Genomic DNA, 19,639 nt, shown 5'->3' on the forward strand with positions numbered 1-19,639 from the left:
AGAAAATCTTGTTTTCCTCTTATCCTCATCCAAATTCTCTTTATCTTATTTTTCTTCTCACATTCGTATATGGCTATATAGAAGGTACCTTTTTATATTCAGTGTTTCTTCTACTTATCTGTTTCTTTGGAACACAGTATAATAATTCAATATACTCAGTATACTCTGTTGCTCTGTTCAATCATGAGGGCCACCATACTTACTGTCGTGCGGTTTAAGCTCAATTTGGTTTCCATTTCAAATTCACTTTATTGGTTATAAAGATTAAAACCAAAGATGGCTGGCTAAAAGAGGTTTGCTTCTGGTAAGTGGGACTGCAGTGGGGCCGGAGGCTACTGCCTTTCATCAGAAGGTCCCCAGCTGGATTTGTTATCTTGTAGATATTCTCATGACAAATAGCCCTGAAACTTGGAAATGATAGATGGGAGGATGAAATCTCATTAAGAGAAACAGTTAAGAGGGAGAGAGAACAGAGAGAGAGTCAAAGTAAAAGAATCATATTAAATAGAGGTTTGGGGAGGAAGCATTGTTGAAATCTACCCAAACTTCTTTTTCTCTTATGTTCTCAAATATCTGTAGCCTCCCTTCAATGCATAAGATATAGTTAGGTACGTGAATAAAGCATGGTTCTTGTCCTTTGGGATCTTGCAGGCTCATACAGGAGATAACGCTGCCGGGAGGACAGGATGGTCCAGGTCAGGTGCCTTAAGGGCTGCACAGACAATGTCTGCAGTGCAGGGATACGCCGATTGTATCTGGCTTGTAGGCAGGGACACAGAGGAAGAGGCACTGAAGTGGGAAGGCGGGGTCTTCTTAAAAAGTACAAACTAGAGAGAAGGGAAGGATATTCTAGGCAGAGAAATAGTATAGAAAAGATACAGAGGCAAGAAAATAAATGGTGTATCTCTCGGAGGGTAAAAAAATAATATCCATTCAGCTGGAGCATAAAATCTGCATAAACACATTAACTGAAGATACAGTGGCAGTGGTGAGGTGGCACAGTCGTAGACGTTGTTGAGTGTTGCCTAAAGGCACTGCATAATCATTAAAGCTCTTGAGCTGGGTGGTAATCTGACCAAAGTGGCGTTTTAAAGATGAACGCCAGTGAAGGGCAGGATGGGTTGGAAGGAAGGAAAGGCCAAATGCATGGAACCCAATTAGGGTGACAACAATGTGAATAGAAAAGAGAAAGACAGGAAGACTGTAAAGGAAGGATGAATTAAATTGACTGAATGGCTCTCCACATTTCCACTTCAGCGATGGACAGACTCTGATCCTAGGAAGTTCTGGGTTTCTGCCGTGATCCATCCTACGTCAGTAGGATCACCAGTGGATCTGATACTATTCAGCCTCTTAGTGGTTCGTTGTTGACACTATTTGGAGAGGGGCAGATAGGTGCAAAGTGGGTAATTCAAAACCATTTTCATTTGGATTTGAAAAGGGTTCTGTGCGTCTGCCACCTCCTGGGCACTGTCTGCGCTAGCTGGTATTGAAAGGAATCTCTTATCTGAAATGACAGTCCTTCACATTGGGTGAAAAGGTCCCAAAGCTCACAAGTGTGCAGGGGAAGGCTCCCCACTATCAAGAGTTCAGAGTGTAGGATTCACAAAGTGGATGACCACTTCTGAAATACCAGCTCAGGAACGAGGCTAAGGGGCTAATTTTGTTGCAGCAGGTTAGAGAGAAATTTGCTGTAGTGTCAGAGGGATCTCTGGATAAGGTAGGCATTAATACGTTGCCCCGCACCCCGACTCACGAAGGCTCCTCTCATCCTGGGAATAGCATCTGCCCTATGTGGAAGTGATGCCAAGGATGGTCCTCCATGGCAGGGAGCCCCGTGTGAGGGACAAGGATGCTACAAAGAGGGAACTGAGACATCAGATTTCACTCAAAGCCAAGGGTCCTCCGATCAAATCCTGGCTGGGAAAACAGATGAAAATGAGATTTCCTTCTATTATATTATTTTCATTCTCCACCTCGGTGTGAATGGGGGTGTGAGCGTGTGTGGTACGTGCACCAGTGCATGTTTTGCTCCCCAGAGACTTCAGCCTGGCTCATTTGCAGGGTGAGGCCCGAGGGAAGTAGTCAGCTCCGGAACCTGCTTTGTGAACCCACACACAGCCACTGGCCCTTCCCAAAAGGTGGACTTCCCAAGCCATTCAAATTTTAAGAATATGTGGCTGATATTCCCACACAATGTGCATTTCACATGAATACATTCCTTTGCCTTATTTGGTCTGAAAGAATACAGCAGATTCCAGAATCTGGAGCACGAAGATGAGTACCGTTTGGAAGCACAGCGTGTAGGAGTTGAGTTCCTGCATACAGAGGCTCTACCAACAGCTGCATCTCTTTGGATGTTCTGGTCTCAAAGGAAATGATCCTACCTGTGTGTCCCCCGCCTTGCCTCTGTAGTCAAGCATTTCTGTGTACAGAGGCTGTCCTCCCTCCCACAATGTGAAATTGGCCAGATTGAGGAGTGCTGGGTGGAAGGGGAGGGCTCCGGGATGCTTCCTACCTTGGCAGGCACCCTGAACTCTCCATATTCCTTCAGCAGCTCCTGAGTCTCCTCTGCGGTCTCCCCCGGGGAGGTATGTGTTGAGAGGTAATATTCACCTGTTTCTTGGATCCAGTCCAGCGCCTGTAGGAGGAAACAACCCATTCAGTGCCCCAAAAGCCAGCTGTTAGTAAGAAAACATTCGATGCTCTGATGTGAAGGTTTGTAGTTTGGGACAGCATGATGGGCCTAGGAAATGCCGGCACGATTCAATCAGTATGTAGCGTGGAAGTTGATTTTATGAAAGAGCCCTCCCCTGTTAGACCTGGAACAACCCACCAGCAAAGAGAGTGTCTTGTCCATTGGACTGGGGACCCTTCTAGGCCAGGCCCAGTGTCATCTATGAGTTAGAGCAATCTGCCCCCAGCATCTCCTCCCAACTCCTGGTACCAGACTCTGAACAGAGTGCCAGGTGAAGGCTGAACGGCTGGTCAGCACAAGGATGCTTTCTTCTTTCCATCCCCACCTCCTGTCTCTACTCTGCCTGCTCCTATGACCCTCTTGAGGACTGTCCCAAGTCTTGGTCACCTAGGCCTCTGTATGGTCCCCAGAACTGAGGCAATGCCAGGGAAAGCTCTGAACATACCTGCTTGGCGCTTCGCTCAAACACCACGTATTGCTGGCACTGGTCTAACCGCCGCTTCTTCAAGGTCCAGAAGTGCAGGACACGGTTCTCCCTCTGTAAGAGCTCACTCAGGATGGCTGCAGGGCAGAGAGATGGGCGCTGGTCACAGGAAGGTCCTGAGCAAATCTGACTAGCTGCTTCAGCCCCGCTCCCACGTGCCAGATAACTGAGACCTTCAAGTCTCCCCATCGGACTGATCCAGCACCAGAAGCAAGGGAGCAAAAGTTTGGTCCAGAGAGCATTTCCCAGAGATCAGGGAGACTGGGGGAGGGCCTGTTGATGAGGTTCCATCAATGAAGGGGGGAAGAGGATGTCCCCAGGGTGACTTAAAAGTGACTCTGATTCTCTTCACGCCAAAGCTAGTCCTTGATGATAAGAGACCTTGGGAATGATCGGTGCTGAAAATAATAGCTAACATAACTGGCGCCTGGGAGCCTGCAGAGAGTGAACGGACTTGACAGGAACACCAGCCACTCTTGAGGGCTTCTAGGAGAGGGCCAGAGGGGAACGGCATGAGGACTGGGGTAACGGCATGAATAGCCATGTCACTTGCCACGAGCTCTGTCCCATACAAGGGGCTGTGCACTTAGCACTTCAACAGCACAATCTCAATTTTAAAACCTCTAAATTATGGGCCTAGGGAAGATATGTTGGAATCACGTCATCACGGAATCATGTCTCTAGGCCCAAACTTCCATGCTGGTTGGGACCGATCATAAGAAAAGCTAAAAGCTATTCTCACGTCATCTCTAATGAAGGTGAGTGCGAGGATGTGTACAAGGCATGGGGCACCACGGTGGCCGTGGGAGCTGTTTGTCCATGTCATGTCCCTCCCTCTCTCTACTTCTGTTGTTCTAGAAACAGCTGGTTATGTGGATGGATTTCTGAAGTGTCGAATAGTCTGTCCTAAGCTTGAAGCAATAAAATTTATTTTGTGTTGTTTGCCTCCTGCTTCCTGCTAACTATATTAGATACTAATAAAATACACAACAATGATGCTATGGAAAGCTAACACTTATTCAGTACTCACTATGTGGCAGGTACGTATTTTCACAGTACCTCAGGATGCATGGACCACTATTATCTCCATTTTACAGATGAAGAAACTGAGGCTTAGAGAGGATAGGAAACTCAACCAGGGTCAGTCAGATAAAGGGGTAGAGCTATTTGACTTAAGAGCCTGGGTCCTTAGCCACCTTGGTCTACCGAGTTACTGTGCTCTACAGAAAAGGCGCAGCCCAAATTGCAGTGCTTGTACTTAGAAGTTCTTGTTGATTTTGTGTACTTTTAATGCCCTACGGAAGTTTGGCTCTCTAAGGACAGAATCTGTCTCTCCTCTCTTAGGCTCAGAGCTTTTATGGTCCCTATTATTCACCTCTCCCTATACCTCTGCCCTTATTATATGTAGCTTTTTAGTTCCTCCCCAAAGAGACAAAGTGTACTTCCTCACCCCCCAATTCAGGCTCAGTCACATGACTTTCTTTGGCAAATGGGCTGTTAATAGATAGGACACAACGAGGGGCTTGAAGTGTGCTTGTGCACTTGAGCTTGCCCCTTAAACCTCTGCCATCACCTCTATAAGAAGTCCTCCTGGGTAACCGCTGCCCCTTCAACCAAAGTCCCAGAATTAATCCGCATGGAGCAGACAAGAACCCACCCTGCAGTGAAGGGGCCAAGCCAGCCAGACCTGCAGCCTCAAGCAGAACCGCATCACTGAGCCCAGCCAAGGCAGCTGGTCCCCAAGCCAACATAGTCATTGAATGATAAATGCTTATAGCTGTAGGCCACTGAATTTCAGGCGTTGTTATGCAGCAATAATTGCTCCTGTAATAAAAACTTAAAATAAGTGGCACTGGTTTTGGGTCCAGGCAGCAGGTGGAAAGGAAATGGCTATAGGAGAGATTGTAGGTCCCTGCTCAGGTGGAAGCTTCCATTGGGCAAAGACAGTGAGAACCTGCGTTTCCTTTATTACTCTTTTTGTCTCCTAGTCAGAGTTTTGTTCACTGAGGTCCCTCTGTGGTGGCTGAGAGAATCAATCCAGCTCAGGTGAAAATCCTAATGAGTTTCAGGTTTCATTTGTGCCCCATCTGGTAAACTTTCCTTTGGGCAAACCCTGCCCTGGCCCCCACGAAGGTGCGGCACATCCTGCTCACCCTGGGTGGCCGCCACTCTCAGCACACTGGGGCGGGGGCGGGGTGTGTGCACTCTCAGCAGGCAGCTGGCCTCACCCGAGCTGCCACCTGCACTTGGACATCAGAACACAGGCTTTGAAAAATCTGCAGGAAGGGGAAGGTGACATAATGCTAGCCACCCACAGGGCCCCTCGGCTGCAAACAGGGTGGCACATCTGGAAAAGGAATGCTGCTTCCCTCTTCTCTGTAGGGATCTTTGATTACTAAGTTTAATTCTCCCCAGTGGCCTCTGATCTTCGCACCTCCTGAGTTCCTTGAGCAGGAGAGAGGCCCTTCCCAGAGGTCAGAGCTTCCCTCTGTCTGCTCGGCAGCTCGCCAAGCCTGTCCCCACTCCCCACGCCAAGTCAGCGTCACTTCCCTCCCTAGCCTTGGTCTCTGGGGTTGACTAGTGGCCATGTACTGCACAGTGTAGATACATAGAGACCATCTGTCATTTCAGAAAATGCTATTAGCGGTGTTCTCAACTCTTAAGATAAATGCAAAAGCTCTGGGGAAATTTTATAGTCATTTTCCCATCCCAAATCCTGAGGCATGTTGAATCGCCACCACCCACACCATCCCACGTCACACTTCTTCTCATGCAAGGAGAAGAACCAGGAAATCTGAGGTCACATGAAGACCAGGTACCCAGGCTCTGGTCCATGCGGCTGAAGTGGCTCGAGGCCGGCAGGGTTTGCACTGACCTTTCACTTGCTGCTCGGGTCCTCGGGTGTGACTGGCGGCACTGGGCATGCTGACATTGTTCCTGTGGATGTACTTGAGAAAGACCTCAGCGTTCCGCCGTGCCAGGGTGCAGGCCTGAGAGAGACAAGGTGTGAAGCCCCACACGTAAGTCCGGGTCTGGTAGGGGCACATGATCTAAGACACTGGAGAAGGGGTGCCGGTGATGAGGCTTCTGGGGTTCTGGGGGAACAGAGTCCTGGGGCAACTTCCAGTTTATGCATACTCCAGTTCCAATGCAGGAGACTTACTCACTCTTTCGTTGAGTAAAGAAAAGCTCCCTGTGCCTCTCCCCTTTCCATCACAGACAAAACCAGAAATCAGCCACCCTTTGACTACTACGTGTTGATTCAGCGTGACCACCTGAGTGAGAGTGACTCTCAGGTTGGTTTCCCTCTGCCACCAGAATGCCTCGTATATGACCACTGGTGTAAGCCACTTTAACATTAGCTTAATTTAGACTTGAGAAAGCAAATTTAGTGATCAAACCTATTAACTGTATGTTCCAAATCTAAATGGAAATTGCCCCATATTTTAGAAACATATTTGTCCATCAAACCCACCCCCGCCTCAATAAGACTACTAAGGATCCTACTGCTGGGAAATATCAGTCATGTAAAGGGGTAAGAGCCACTGTACCGCCCCCTTAAGACTCACAAGAGCGGTGGGTAGCAGAGAGGACAGGTCTGTCCCATGCTATTGTACCCAATCCAGGCCCAGCAAGGGCAGGAGTCATGAAGCAAGTCAGGGCTAGGATCTAGGTCTACCGACAGAGTACTTCTAGTTTCTCTCAAGACAAGAGATTTTCTGAATTTCTTTAAAAAGCAGTATTTTTCCCGATGGTAGAGGTAATACACGCTAGTCCATTAATTTTCAATCCACAGTTTTCAGAATTAAATTATCTCTAGACAAAACTGTTAACTTTTAAACGTCTTTATACTTAGCATCTGATTCTACAAATCATATGGTAAAAAAATTACTTTAAATGTTGCATTCCCAACAGTGGCTTCTGGGAGCTCTGGTAAAAGACTGCTAGTGGGTCCTTCCACTCTGAGGCCCGTGAATTTAACAGCTGGACAGTGGTCCAAAGCTAAGGAATCCAAAATCAACTAATGTATACACATGGGGAGCTCGAGCTTCCGTCCATTGGGCTTGTAATTCCCACAACAATAAGGAGTTTTTCAACTATGGTTTTAGGCACGTATGGAAAACATCAGAACATTTTCTTTTTTCCTTCTTCAAAAGAAACATTTAATTTTATGAAGACATACCTTTATACTTCTATTTAAAATATCTGACACGCCCTACATAAATTGTTTTGTTTTAAACTTTGTTTTGTCATAGGGAAGACTTTTAAAATCATCTTAAGCCCTGTATGGAAGAATTTCTATTTAATCTTATTAGCTGATTACTAAGAGGTTTGATCAAATGCGGGTACAGATACCAGATAGACGGGAGAAGGGCAGGGAGAGGTCATCTTTAAAAAAGAATAAAAATAAAACTTAAAGAGGTGGTCAAGTAGAGAAAATCCCTAATAAAAGAAAGGCAGTTAATTACAGAATTGTAGAAAATCAGTGGCAACATGTCAGGGTATAAAAATTCTCTTTTGTGCTTTCAGAAACCTGAAAGGAAGCAGAACATGAAAGCAGGGAATTTGAGAGAAAATGGAGCCTTTAGATAAGTTTTAACACTGAAGGCTCTGTCAGAGAGAAGATCAAAGGCAGGAGGAAAGAGGCTTAGGAGAACTTCCCACACCAGCTGAAAGCTATTAAGAGCAGGACTGTGCTTCCTCTCTGGGAAGCTAAGGCTCTTTTAAAAACAAAACAAACAAAATAAGGTATCTCTCTCTTCATACAGCACAATAAACAGTGTTACATTCATTGGTAATTGGTAATCATCAGACTGATAAATAAATAAGATGTCTAAATGTATTTCTTTAACTCTTGCCCTAAATTTTGCATCATCCATTTATAAAAGATGTATTTTAATAGTTTTCTATCTAGGCTTATATATTTCAATTAAAATATTTTTATAGATAAATGAAAGTAGGTATTTTTCTCACTTAACATCAATGGGATATCAGGATATTTGTACATGGCACCAGTAGAAACGAAGCATCCTAATTGCCTAATTACACAAAAAAGTGCTGAGAGAAATAAAGAATGTTTGAACTGTAACCTTTCAACTTTTCAAATTAACCAGCCAATAGCCCCTCTACAAATGCCCCCTTTAGATAAGAAGCTAGAAAATAGAGGGGTATGGGAAGCCCACATGAAGCAGTGAGAGAGAGAGACAGAGAGACAGAGACAGAAAGGAGGAGGCGGAGGCAATGGGGAGAGTGAGACAGCAGATAAAAACCAAGACTAAAGTCCCAAACCTTGGATGACAATGTGCTCTCACCTTAAGAAAGGCCTCCTTTTGTTCCAAATGTTTACTGATGAGTGGGATGACGTGGTCGATCTCTGCTGCTGGCCCCAATTTATCTCGTCCACCACACCAGTCCTCATCTCTCCGGTATTCTTGCTCTAAGCTCTCCAGGACACTACAGACCTAATGAATCATGGAGGAAAAACTTAGTAATTTAATCATTTAAAGGTCCTATTTTATGAGGACCTGTAGCTAAGAGACCCCTACAGAAGTGACATTTTTCATTCAAAATCTAATTTGTAGACTTAGGTGCACAGTGCCCCTGAGACATCTAAGAAAAGTCCAGAAGGCAGTGAGAATCCAGCGTCTGGAGCTTGGGAGACAAATGACTACCGAGATATGGATTTTGGGATTATCTTCTGACAGTTGATGGTTGAAGGCTGAAGCTGTGGGGGTTGATGACATCACCTAGGGATAGTATGCAGAGCAAGAAAGGAAGAGAGACTAGTAATTTGGGGGTTTTCAAAGTGTTTTTATATATTATATTGCTATAACCTTATGATACGTCTATGAATTAGGTAGAACAGGAGAAAGAGGTTTGAGGAAGATAACTGGGTTGCCCAACTATCTGTCCTTGCCCTACAGGAAATAGCCTCAAGTAGAGGTAAAGGAGGAAGTTGCCTATGTTGTGTGACTTATGGGCCATAAATGAATGTTACCTTTTCCCTCCCTGGGGAAAAATATTCCAGCAAAATTGTTTCAAGGTACTACTATAAGGCAATGACATCTCCAGGCCTGCTATTATAAAACGCACATTTCCTTCAGAGGGATAACAAATTTGGGTTGACCTAAAAGATAGTTAAGATGGTTTTTCAGTTCTAAAAATGCTGAGAGGCCGTGCTCTAAGTGACCTTATAGATGAACTCAAAAGACCAAAAGCATTTCAAATGGGGCTTAGAGGGAAAGTTAGGTTGAGTGCATCAGTAGGAGACCAGTGTCAGGGCTTAAGGAAGGATGCAGAAAATAGAAACTCATCCCTATACTTTCCTTCAATAGTCTGTGGCAGCAGGGGAGAGCAGCTCTAACTACCCTTGGCCTCCTCTGTCTGAGAAAGGCATCTCTTTTGGTGAAGGACGTGGCATTGGATAAGACGCTTTTTGAGTTATGAACTGAACTGAAAAATAAGCTGAAAGATGTCCCAGGCAGAACACCCCCATAGCCTACATGCTTCCCATGTCGTGAGGAGGCCTATCCCTGAACTCCACTGGTTTCTTTAGCACCACACACCTCTCTTGTTGCAAGGCCTGAAAACATGCAGGAGGCTCACGTCTTGAGAGAAAACAGATTATACACACACAAAAACTTTAAGAAAACGAGTACTTGACACCTATCCCATGACAGTATTGAACTTAAAACCAATCAATTTGGGAGCTAGAGGAAATGGAAAGATTATCCAACGTAAGTCCTCTAATTTAATAGGTGAAGAAACAGAAATCTAGAGAGATAAAGTGACCTTTGGTAAGGTCATTTCAGGGTCAAATTTCCTGACTCCATCTACTGCTTTGTCCCCTTCAGCATCTTGAACCATCTCAAATTAAAATCTGTATACGATATTAGACAGGGGTTAAGCCTCATTTTTTTCATATGGATATTCAGTTGTCTAGCACCATTTGTTAAAAAGACTTTACTTATTGAATCGCTTTCTCAGAAATCAACTGACTGTATATATGTGGGTCTACTTCTGGAACCTCTACTCTGTTCAACTGTGTCTATTCTTACACCAGTGCCATTCTGTCTTGACCACTGCAGCTTTAGGGTTAAGTCTTAAAATCAGGTAGTGTAACTCCTTCAACTTTGTTCTTCCTTTTCAAGACTGTTTTGGCTATTTTAGTCTCTTTGCATTTCCATGTAAATCTTAGAATCAGCCTATCGATTTCTATTAAAAAAAAAAAAGCTTGCTGGGGTGTGATTGGGATGTGCTGAATTTACAGATCAACTGGAGAAGCTCTTTATCTCGTTAGTTTGCTGCTCCCACTTCCGAGGCCATCAAAGGCATCATCTCTCTGAAACACTGAAAGGAGGACTGAGAGAAGGTCTGAAGATGAATACTGGCTGCAGGGCCCTCTGACAGGCATGTTACGTTTGCTCTAGATAGACTTTCCCATGGTCCCTGTAAGTCACCCAGAGGAGAAGGTTTCTCTATTTCTACCAGGGAGTGATTTGAATGAGGAAATTATTTTATACTGAATAAAATTACTCCTGTCTTAAACCTCTGTTTCATGAAAAGAGTCCCCTAACAGCACCCAAATCATTTAAAAATCCTCTTAGCCCTTGCGCATATTGCTGTACAGAGGTACTAGTAATGGGTTTGCATTTTTACGGCCCTGCTGTAGGTGTCTCCTACCTTTTCTCCCACAGCTGCACCATCCTACCAGTTAGGCTCACAGTTCTCCAATGACAGAAAGCTGTTTCCTTATTAGACTGGGAACCCCATGAATGAAAGAGCTGTATGCTTTTCAAGCAGTGCATAGTGCTTGATTGTGGTAAACTAGACTGTGTTCAGCAAATTGTCATTCTCCTCTCCCAAGCTTCACAGGAGACATATACTGCCACGCTTGGTTGATGTTGGCTTGGCCATGTGACTTGTTTTGGTCAAAAGGATGTTAGAGCACGTGACACATGCAGATTTGAAATGCACTTGCACAGTAGATTTTGGGTTCTTGCACTCCTGCTTTTCACCATAAATATGCCTCAGGTAGCTGCTGGTCAAGAAGGAGAAATATAGGAACAGACCCAGACCCAACCTGCAGCTTGGAGCCTAGTTCTACCAAGCTCAGCCGAGATCAGCTGAACACCGGATACTTAAACAAAAAATATGTGCTTATTGTTTTATACCACTGGGTTGAGGGGTGATCTGTTACACAGCATTATTGTGGCAAGAGCTAACTAGTACACCACTCAAACTTGGCACTCAGCCTACACCTACCCAGTTTCTACTTCAACACCGAAATCCTGTGAGGTTGAGAAATTTGTAAGAAACAAATCACACAGTCCACTCCTCTAATGGAAAGGATTATAAGGAAGCAAACCATGGTATTTCCACAGATCATTCTTCTACTCTCAAAGGCTGGTACTGAGAGGAGTGGCTTCTTGCTGAGGAAGATGCTGCAGATTTGCAGTGTGAGGCAGAAAACAGTCCTCCGTCAGTCTCAGCCCCACACATTCCACAGCCCTCTCCCTCACCTGCTCAGAAGTTTTGTAAAAGGCCACTGAGGCATTGACCAGTTTCAGCCGGTCTTCCATCTTCAGCATAAGCTGCTGCCAGTGGAGGGCCACCTTCTCGGCACATTCCCGGATGGCGTCCGCGTCGTAGTGGCCAGCCTGGAGCAGTGCCTCAGCTTTCTGCTGTACCTGCAGGGCACTCTGGTGTGTCTTCTGCAAGGAAGTGGCATGAAAGAGGGACTGGGCACAAGGGGAGGAGAGACAGGTCCGTGGGAACGACCCAGGCGTGGTATGGGAGGGGGTGGAGTGAGGCGTGAGTGGAAAGATGCAGAAAAGTTAAAGAGCTTTAAATGACTGATTCAAACATGTTGTCATCATTGTTTCTTAAGCATATTTTTAAAAAGAATATCAAACATTTTCATTAACTAGTTGTTCAGGTCCCTAACTCCTGCCCCTACTCCTTTCTCTTTACTTGCACCACTCTGCATTTTAAAGACATTTCAGTTTCTGTGCTAGAGAAACGCAGTTGTGTATAAATCTGCTTCCTGATTGATTCATCCATTAGTTAAATTTCCTTTTCAAATCTAATCATAAAATTATTCATCATGAATTTTCAAAGGAGGTTACTGCTGTAGTCCCATTCTGCAGATCAAATAAACACAGACCATAAAAAAGATCCCCAGGTCACACAAATCTCAACCAACAATGCAATCATTTTAAACATGAATGATCAGTTTTAAAAAGGTTCCAGTAGAAGGAAGACATTTGGCAGGTTAATAAAGTAGAAGAGTAGCATCTCACACCATCTCTTAGTTACCAAGGGAAAAGAGCAGCACAGTAGATAATTCAGCTTAACACATCATCCCACATTACTACCTTATTTGTGTTTGCCTTTAGGATAATCTATATTGTAGAAGGTCTGTTTCTTATTCAGGGTAAGTGTCATTCTCTGAGTTCACTTCAACTGTAGGGGGTGGGGAGAACAGGTTGGAGAACTGGGTGGCAGGGAGAGAGCCAAATGGGATCACAATGTATTAAAATAAAGGACGGATGTGGATGAGCCATACGACTTCAGAGAGCTAATATTATCCCAACTTCAGCTGCTGGAATCATTTCAACCCAATGGCACAGGACTAATTTGGCCTTTGCACTTTCAAAGTAGAGCTTAGCTGGCAGTGGAGAAGAGCAGCTAGAAGCCCAGCACCTCACTCCAGAATGATTCTGCCCTTCTTGGGCTGCAGTGTTGGGACAGTTCCCCAGAGCGAATCCATCAGCCTCCTGTGTGTGAGTACAACCTCCCCCTCTTCTCACCTCTGTCTCCCCCTTCACCTTCATTGCAGATGGCAGCCTGTCTAGAGAGTCTATCAACCACCTCCTGGTTGCCCTCCCCCGCCCCATGCCTGAATCTGTCCTCAGTGTTAGCTATGTTAGCACGACCTCCTCCAGCAGCCTAGACTCCTTTATTCCCTGGCTTTGCCACTGAGTCGGGCTTCAGTCCCGATGACCACATTAGCATCTGGCTTCCTAATTGCTGGATGAAGCTAGAAAAATAAACTAACAAGTAGACATGATCCACTAAAAATCCTTGGTTTCTTTCTCTGTTTTACTTATTGGTACCATTTTCTTTTCCCGCCTCCTAAATGTAGAGGCACCCCAAGGTCCATTCTTGGTTTTGGTTCATGTCTGTAGAGTTCTCATCCTTTCCCTTGGCTTCTAGCATTTCCTCTTTGTAAATGGCTCTCCAATCTATATTTCTCACCTGATATCTGAGCCTCGTCTTTAATTGTCTTCGGATGTGAGGGTGAGCTGCCTGTCACACCTCTCACCTAGGTCAGTAGCACTGATTCGGATGATCTAGCTGCCTGCCCCATGTTAGTCACTTACAAAGATGCATTCTCAGGAGAAGTGAACTATCTTCCCAGAGAGAAGAGGAACCCTTGCCAAGGAATGAGAATGGCTTTACTGTCCAGTCAGAGCCTCCACCTTCCTCCCAGATGTCTGCTCAAGTTCCACACCTAAACCTAAACTCCTCCTCCCTCTGAAACAGTCTTCCACGGCAGTCCACCATCCTGTTGACGGTGCCCTCCTCACTCCATCTAGGACCACAGTCTTGTCATCATCCTTGCCTGCTGCTCCTCGGCCTGAAACCCAGTCCAGCTCTCACCACTTCACACCTAGGCCTCTGTGGTGGTCACCTGACTAGTCTTTTCCTGCCTTCCATTTCTAACCCATCGAACCCGTCCCTTACATTTCTGACAGAGTCTCTCTAACAGGAAGTGCTTCAATTAAGAGAATCCTAACATCCTTTCCAGTGCTAAAACCCTAATTTTATGCTGTAAACATCACTTCCATCTCTCAATTCACACGCCTGCAATGGTTCACCCACTGCTATGAAATCAAGTCCAAACTTTAGAGGATGTTATTAAAAGCCCCTCACACTGTGGTCCCAAGTACTTCATTATCATGTACTACTACTTCCTTCCAAAGACCATTTGAAAACAAACTTGCCATTGCCATCTTCATTCTCCCTGACTTTAAGGAACACATCTTAGAATCTCCTCATCTGTGATCCCGTCTCCCTTGGAGACTCAGTTCAGATCCAACCTCCTTCAAAGAGGCCTTTTTGGACAGCCTGAGACTTACTAAAAACTACCCTCTTCTGAATACCTATATCACTCATCTAACGCCTGGCTGATTTTCCTTACCTAAGACAGTGAAACTCTCAAGGCAAGGACTGTTTTAAAAAAATCCCTTTAATAGCTGTCATTTAACCAGGTATATATTCTGTGCTAGGAACTGTACTTATGCATTTTTTCCTAGTTCTCATAATACTACTCCAAGGTGGATATTATTATTCCCACTTCACAGATTAAGAAACTGAGACTCAGGCTGGTTAAGGGACTTGCCCAAAAATGTACATCCAAGGAAGTGATGAAACCAGATTCAGGTTTGACCTATTCCCAAATCTATGTCCTTTCCACCATATCACACCATATCATTTCATCTCTAGCGATTAGAACGGTATCTACAGTTTCTCATTCAGAGAAAGGGTTCACCAAGTGAACATTAGTGATTCTGATAATTATTTGGCCTCTCCTCAGTATATGAAACCAGCATATAATTGTCATCATAAATTTGTTATTATATATTTTCTCTGAGAATGGAGGAGATAGAGGAGTAACTTTCATTTTCCTATAATTTATGCTGTGTAACAAATCCTCTTCCTTATTCTGAAACTCATTATAATCTAACAGTCCTGGGAGCCCCTTCTTCCCTTTGATTACCTAAATGATAAACTCTTATGCATATGACATAATCTCTGCTTTGCTAAAGCTTGAGTCATTATTTTGCATTTATTTCTACTATTATCTAATCCTATTGAGTGCTGTATCTTTGAGACATGGATTATCAAGGATGTTCATATTTAGTAGGAGGACATGGAAGAAAACCGAACCAAATCAACTGAATTTATTACCCAGTGTTAACTACTGTTTCTGTCATAATGCTTATGCTTAAAATACATAAGAGGATTTCAAATAAAAATGGATTTTAAAATCAAGTGTGTCTCTATGACGTTCACAGTTCTTGAAGACACATCAGCCACAACATTTGGATACTAACAAACAATAATCTGGGTTTGTTGATAAAGCTATGCTTCTGGAGAGCTGTGTACTGCTCTGCACTCTGAATGGCTCTGGGGAACTTTTTCTGTAACCAAGGCTACCTCAGGTAAACATTCTGACCTTCTTTAAGGAGACCAAAACCTTCAGACTGATGAGGCCACCAAAGCTAGGGTGAGCAAACATCTTGGTTTGCCCATGAGAGTTCTAGTACATGCTGATTTTCCTGGCTTAGTTATTAACAATTCCCTCCTTCACTCTTAAAAGTGTCTCAGTTCTAACAATAACTTATATGATCATCTTACCTACAGCCATTTTATTTTCCCTTCTGGAGCCCAGGGTTCTTTCTTAGGGCTCAAGAAGTCAAATTATGTTCCCTGTCAGTGATCACTGTAAAGGCCTCCAGTAACAGTATCAAAATGGGTTAAATCAAACCAGACTAGTTAGATCTCCTATCAACTTGCTTAAATCCCCTGGTACATTCCCCCAATGGAGAACCTGGTCTAAACTGTCACATTTAGAGAGAAACACAAGCCATCTGGAGAAGGAACTTATGTTGAAATTCTGGCTCTGTTCTCTTCAATATCCTAGCCAAGCTGCAGACCCTGCCTACCTTCCATTCCCAAGATCTATGAGAAATCCTATCTCTTCTGCCATGTCCCCTTGAGTCCACAGACATAAACTCGACAGGGGTCTATATCTCAACATCTATTCTAAGAATATTTGTTCAAGTTGCATCCATGAAATTAAAGAGATATAGATGCTTAGTGGGCCTCTATTCTGTTAAGGAATAATACAAATTCATACACACTGCATATGCAAGTCAGGTGGAATTTGGTTATTTCAATAGCATTGCTAATGCATTTACCCACTATTTTCTACTAGCTCATTGAGATACTCAAGGGTGTCATAACGCTTGGTTTTTTGTTTTGTTTTTTGTTTGTTTGTTTGTTTTATAATGCTTGGTTTTACTTGCCCAACGTTTGATTAAGAGACTGAAAATTTAATTACCTGATGGGGCAGGTAAACCTCCACATTCAAGATAAGCAACGAGGAGGTATCGCCAAAGGCTGTCCTCTCTCTGCCTAGCATCCCTCACAGCTTCATGCCAAGCCTTGAATGTGACTGCCCAACCTTCGTTCTCTTCACTGCTGCCTCTCGATGGGGTTTTGACCACTGTGTGCCTAATTCTTGATTATAATCCCAATCTTGATTTTTCCTTTACAATGAATAGATTCCAACACTCTAATATTTGGGCATGCCAGTAAAATGCAACAGAGCTGATGATAAAACTTCTTTCCTCTGGTTAGTTCTTCCTTAGAAAATAATTTGTCCATACTGTGTGTGTAATACACAGTTTATTTTTAAATCTCAAATCTCAGACAGGAGTCTGGTATGAGCAAGGGTTCCTAAGAAGTTATCAGACATCTTAGAGAAATACATTCATATCAATGCTATGTTTTCACATACAAGATAGCTTCTGGAAAATTAAATGGTTGAAATCAATCAATACTAGCTTAAAAATAACTAGCAATCAGTTGGATCACTGTATTAAAGATATACTTATTGGCATGGACAGTTAAAATTTTATCATTGTGTTTTTTTAGTAGAAGACAATCACCTTTGCATTTCTTACACACTCAGAAGTGGGTTAAGTTTTATACTGAACCACAAGTAATGGATGTCTTTGAGGTTTTCACTTCTTATCTCTTTTCCCATTGGTACTGAACTTATTTTATTTTTAACATAGTTCCCATGTCCCATTTCCTACTCTTTTCCCTACACCACTCTAGAACAATCAGTTCGAGTCTCTTTGGGAAGGAAATGTTCTAGTAGAAAGGATAATTAAAGATATTATTTAAAGCAAGACAAAATTTATATTAGACTATCGTAAGTGGAGTTTTATTTTAAAATAGCCTTTAAAACAAGTCTTGGTGAGTTTCTGGTTTCAGTTTATTCTTTAAATATGACTTCCACCAGCATTACTGAACAACTATTTTCAGTGAATCAAACTATCTAGTACAGTCTGCTCCCGTGCTCACTACTCTTGTTAAAAGGCTGATCTGACAATGGAATCTAAATGTTACATGTAAACCAAATGTTTAAAAATGGAATCCTAGTTTACTAATGACTTCTGCAGTTGTTTATCCTCAATTCTGAGGGAGCTTCAACTAGAGGTGACTTCTAACCTTTTAGTTTTACATTTCTCACATGGTGCATAGTCCATAATGTATAAAAAACTCAGTGGACCAGGGGCCTTGAAAGTTAAAGGTACCAATAAGTAAGAAAGATCCACATTTGGAGTGTGAATACTTGTCTTCCAATACCAGGCTTCCTTGGGGTGATGAAGCCCTGCATTTGTTTCTCCATCAATTCCTGGGTCATAGGGAGGCTACCTGGCCCATTTCTCTAGAAAGAGTAATGGCTTCACCACATAAAGGAAGACCCACATCTTGAAGAATCATCCTGCCTAAGGTGCAGAGTAGAGAGGGGAAGGGAGGACAGTGCAGCCAGATTTGGGTGTTACCTCGATGGCCAATTGGAACTGCTCGTGTTCCCGCTGCAGCTGCTCTGCTTCCGACAAAGAGCTGGCGTTGACCAGGCTGGCGTTGAGCATTGACTCCCCATTGCGGATCCATCCCAGGACCTAGGGAGTTGGGACAAGAGCACAGGTGAATGGCCTTTCTGTGACAGGCCCTTCAGTCAGAGAGCTTGCTATCTCCTACCCACAGCTGAAGACAGGACAGGAAGAGTCTGGATAATTAAAATCTCCTTAAATTTGCCTCATACCTTGCGCCATAAGGTACTTATTTTAAGTACCAACCTCATTCCCAGCTTCATCTTTTCTTTCCTACCCTTATCACTCCTCAATCCCAGGCTCCTCAGCCCCTTAATTTAAACATTACTTCATCTGATTGCATCGTATGTATGTTTCCGAGGTTCCATCTGGAACACAGTACGGTATAAATAAATAAATTCCATCTGTTGGTATCCCTTTCATTTTTTTAAGGCCCAATTCAAATATCAACAACTGCTTGAAATCTTCTATACCTAACCACTCCCATTAGGAACAATCTCTTCGTCATCTAGTGAAACCCAGATCATTTTGCATGTACCACCTTTGTGGCACTCACCAAAGCCTGCCTTATTCAGTTATTTTGACCTATGTTTCATCTCCTCCCCTTACAATGTAAACTTCCGGAAGACTAGAGTAATATATGAGTCATATTTTAATCTCACCCAATGCCTAGCACAGTACCTTTCATACGACAGGTATGCAGTAACGTGTTTGAAAGAGTGAAAATACCCAAGTCACCGTGGAAAATACCCAAGTCACACCTGAGCAGTGTGTCCAACCTCCTATACCTTGCAAAATAGCCAAGAGTAGACAGGTTTGAGCTTTGATTGGTTAAACAATCCAAAGGGAGGAGAAATAAAACAAGCAAAATAGCATGAATCATCCATACACTGGATCATTAGAAAAAGGGAGAATATGTTATAATTGATTTAAATTATTTAGAGGCAATGGCTAGGCTGAGTAAAATTTCTAGGTGACCTTAATTAGTACTGGGGGAAAGAAAACTCAGCTAGGGAATATTAAAATAGAAGGAGAAATAGCTGACACTGTCTAGACAGTCCCAGCTAAAATAGAGATGTGGCAATAATCCAGCTAATAGAGTCAAGTGCAAATAATCAAACTGGAAGTAACAGGCCTTGAAAATCTACCTTGTGTTTGGTCATCAGAAAATTGCCAAATATTTGCTTTATTAAGGAGTCTGAGAGTTTGCTTGGAGAGGAAATAAAAATTCTTCTGAAACGTTAAGATCAGTAAATACCATCCATCTGTTCCCTCAAGGCAAAGCAGAAGACACCACAATCTGTTTCAGATTTTTTTTCTTCTTCTCTCAACTTCTTCATGTTAAACAATTAGAAAAATATTAAGTCTGGTCTCCTATTCCATAACCCTCACAGGCATTTCTCAAATGTCCTCCTTAGGCAGAAAATGACTGATACCATATTGTGCATGGATAACATCGGGACATAAATCCCACTGAAGCTGGGCTACTTGGATTGAGATGTTAATTCATGGGCAGTCTGGCAGATTGTGGATGAGATGCCAATCTGTAAAGCAATTAGTTCCAGGAAATAACTGCTCAGAGCGTATGTGTGAAATCTCTGATGCCACTGGTGTGCTGTAGCTGGCTGACTACAGAGGTGTTAATGATTTCTAAAAGCTGGCTGCAAGTTCGGGTACATGCATCCATGGATTGCATGCCCAAATGCTTCACCCCTTTGGAAAATGGAGCTCACAATTTATATTTTTGAACGACGTTAA

General features: G+C 43.4%; 1 protein-coding gene across 12 annotated transcripts in view; it reads right to left on the reverse strand.

The window, feature by feature from the left end:
• Positions 1–19,639, reverse strand: part of KALRN (kalirin RhoGEF kinase) — a gene marked incomplete at both ends in the record, with an annotated part of 639,791 nt that overhangs the window by 247,451 nt on the left and 372,701 nt on the right. For 7 of the 12 annotated variants that reach the window (XM_082654652.1, XM_082654657.1, XM_082654659.1 and 4 more), the window contains 6 exons: positions 2,519–2,641; positions 3,144–3,259; positions 6,058–6,172; positions 8,495–8,644; positions 11,705–11,923; positions 17,831–17,950. In XM_082654652.1, the coding sequence (XP_082510778.1) occupies positions 2,519–2,641; positions 3,144–3,259; positions 6,058–6,172; positions 8,495–8,644; positions 11,705–11,923; positions 17,831–17,950 (843 nt within the window). The remainder of the gene's footprint in view (positions 1–2,518; positions 2,642–3,143; positions 3,260–6,057; positions 6,173–8,494; positions 8,645–11,704; positions 11,924–17,830; positions 17,951–19,639) is intronic. The other 5 variants (XM_082654658.1, XM_082654663.1, XM_082654654.1 and 2 more) reach the window with 2 other exon arrangements.

This window comes from Grampus griseus, assembly GCF_964374135.1.
Source record: "Grampus griseus genome assembly, chromosome: 5".
Taxonomy (NCBI): Eukaryota; Metazoa; Chordata; class Mammalia; order Artiodactyla; family Delphinidae; genus Grampus; species Grampus griseus.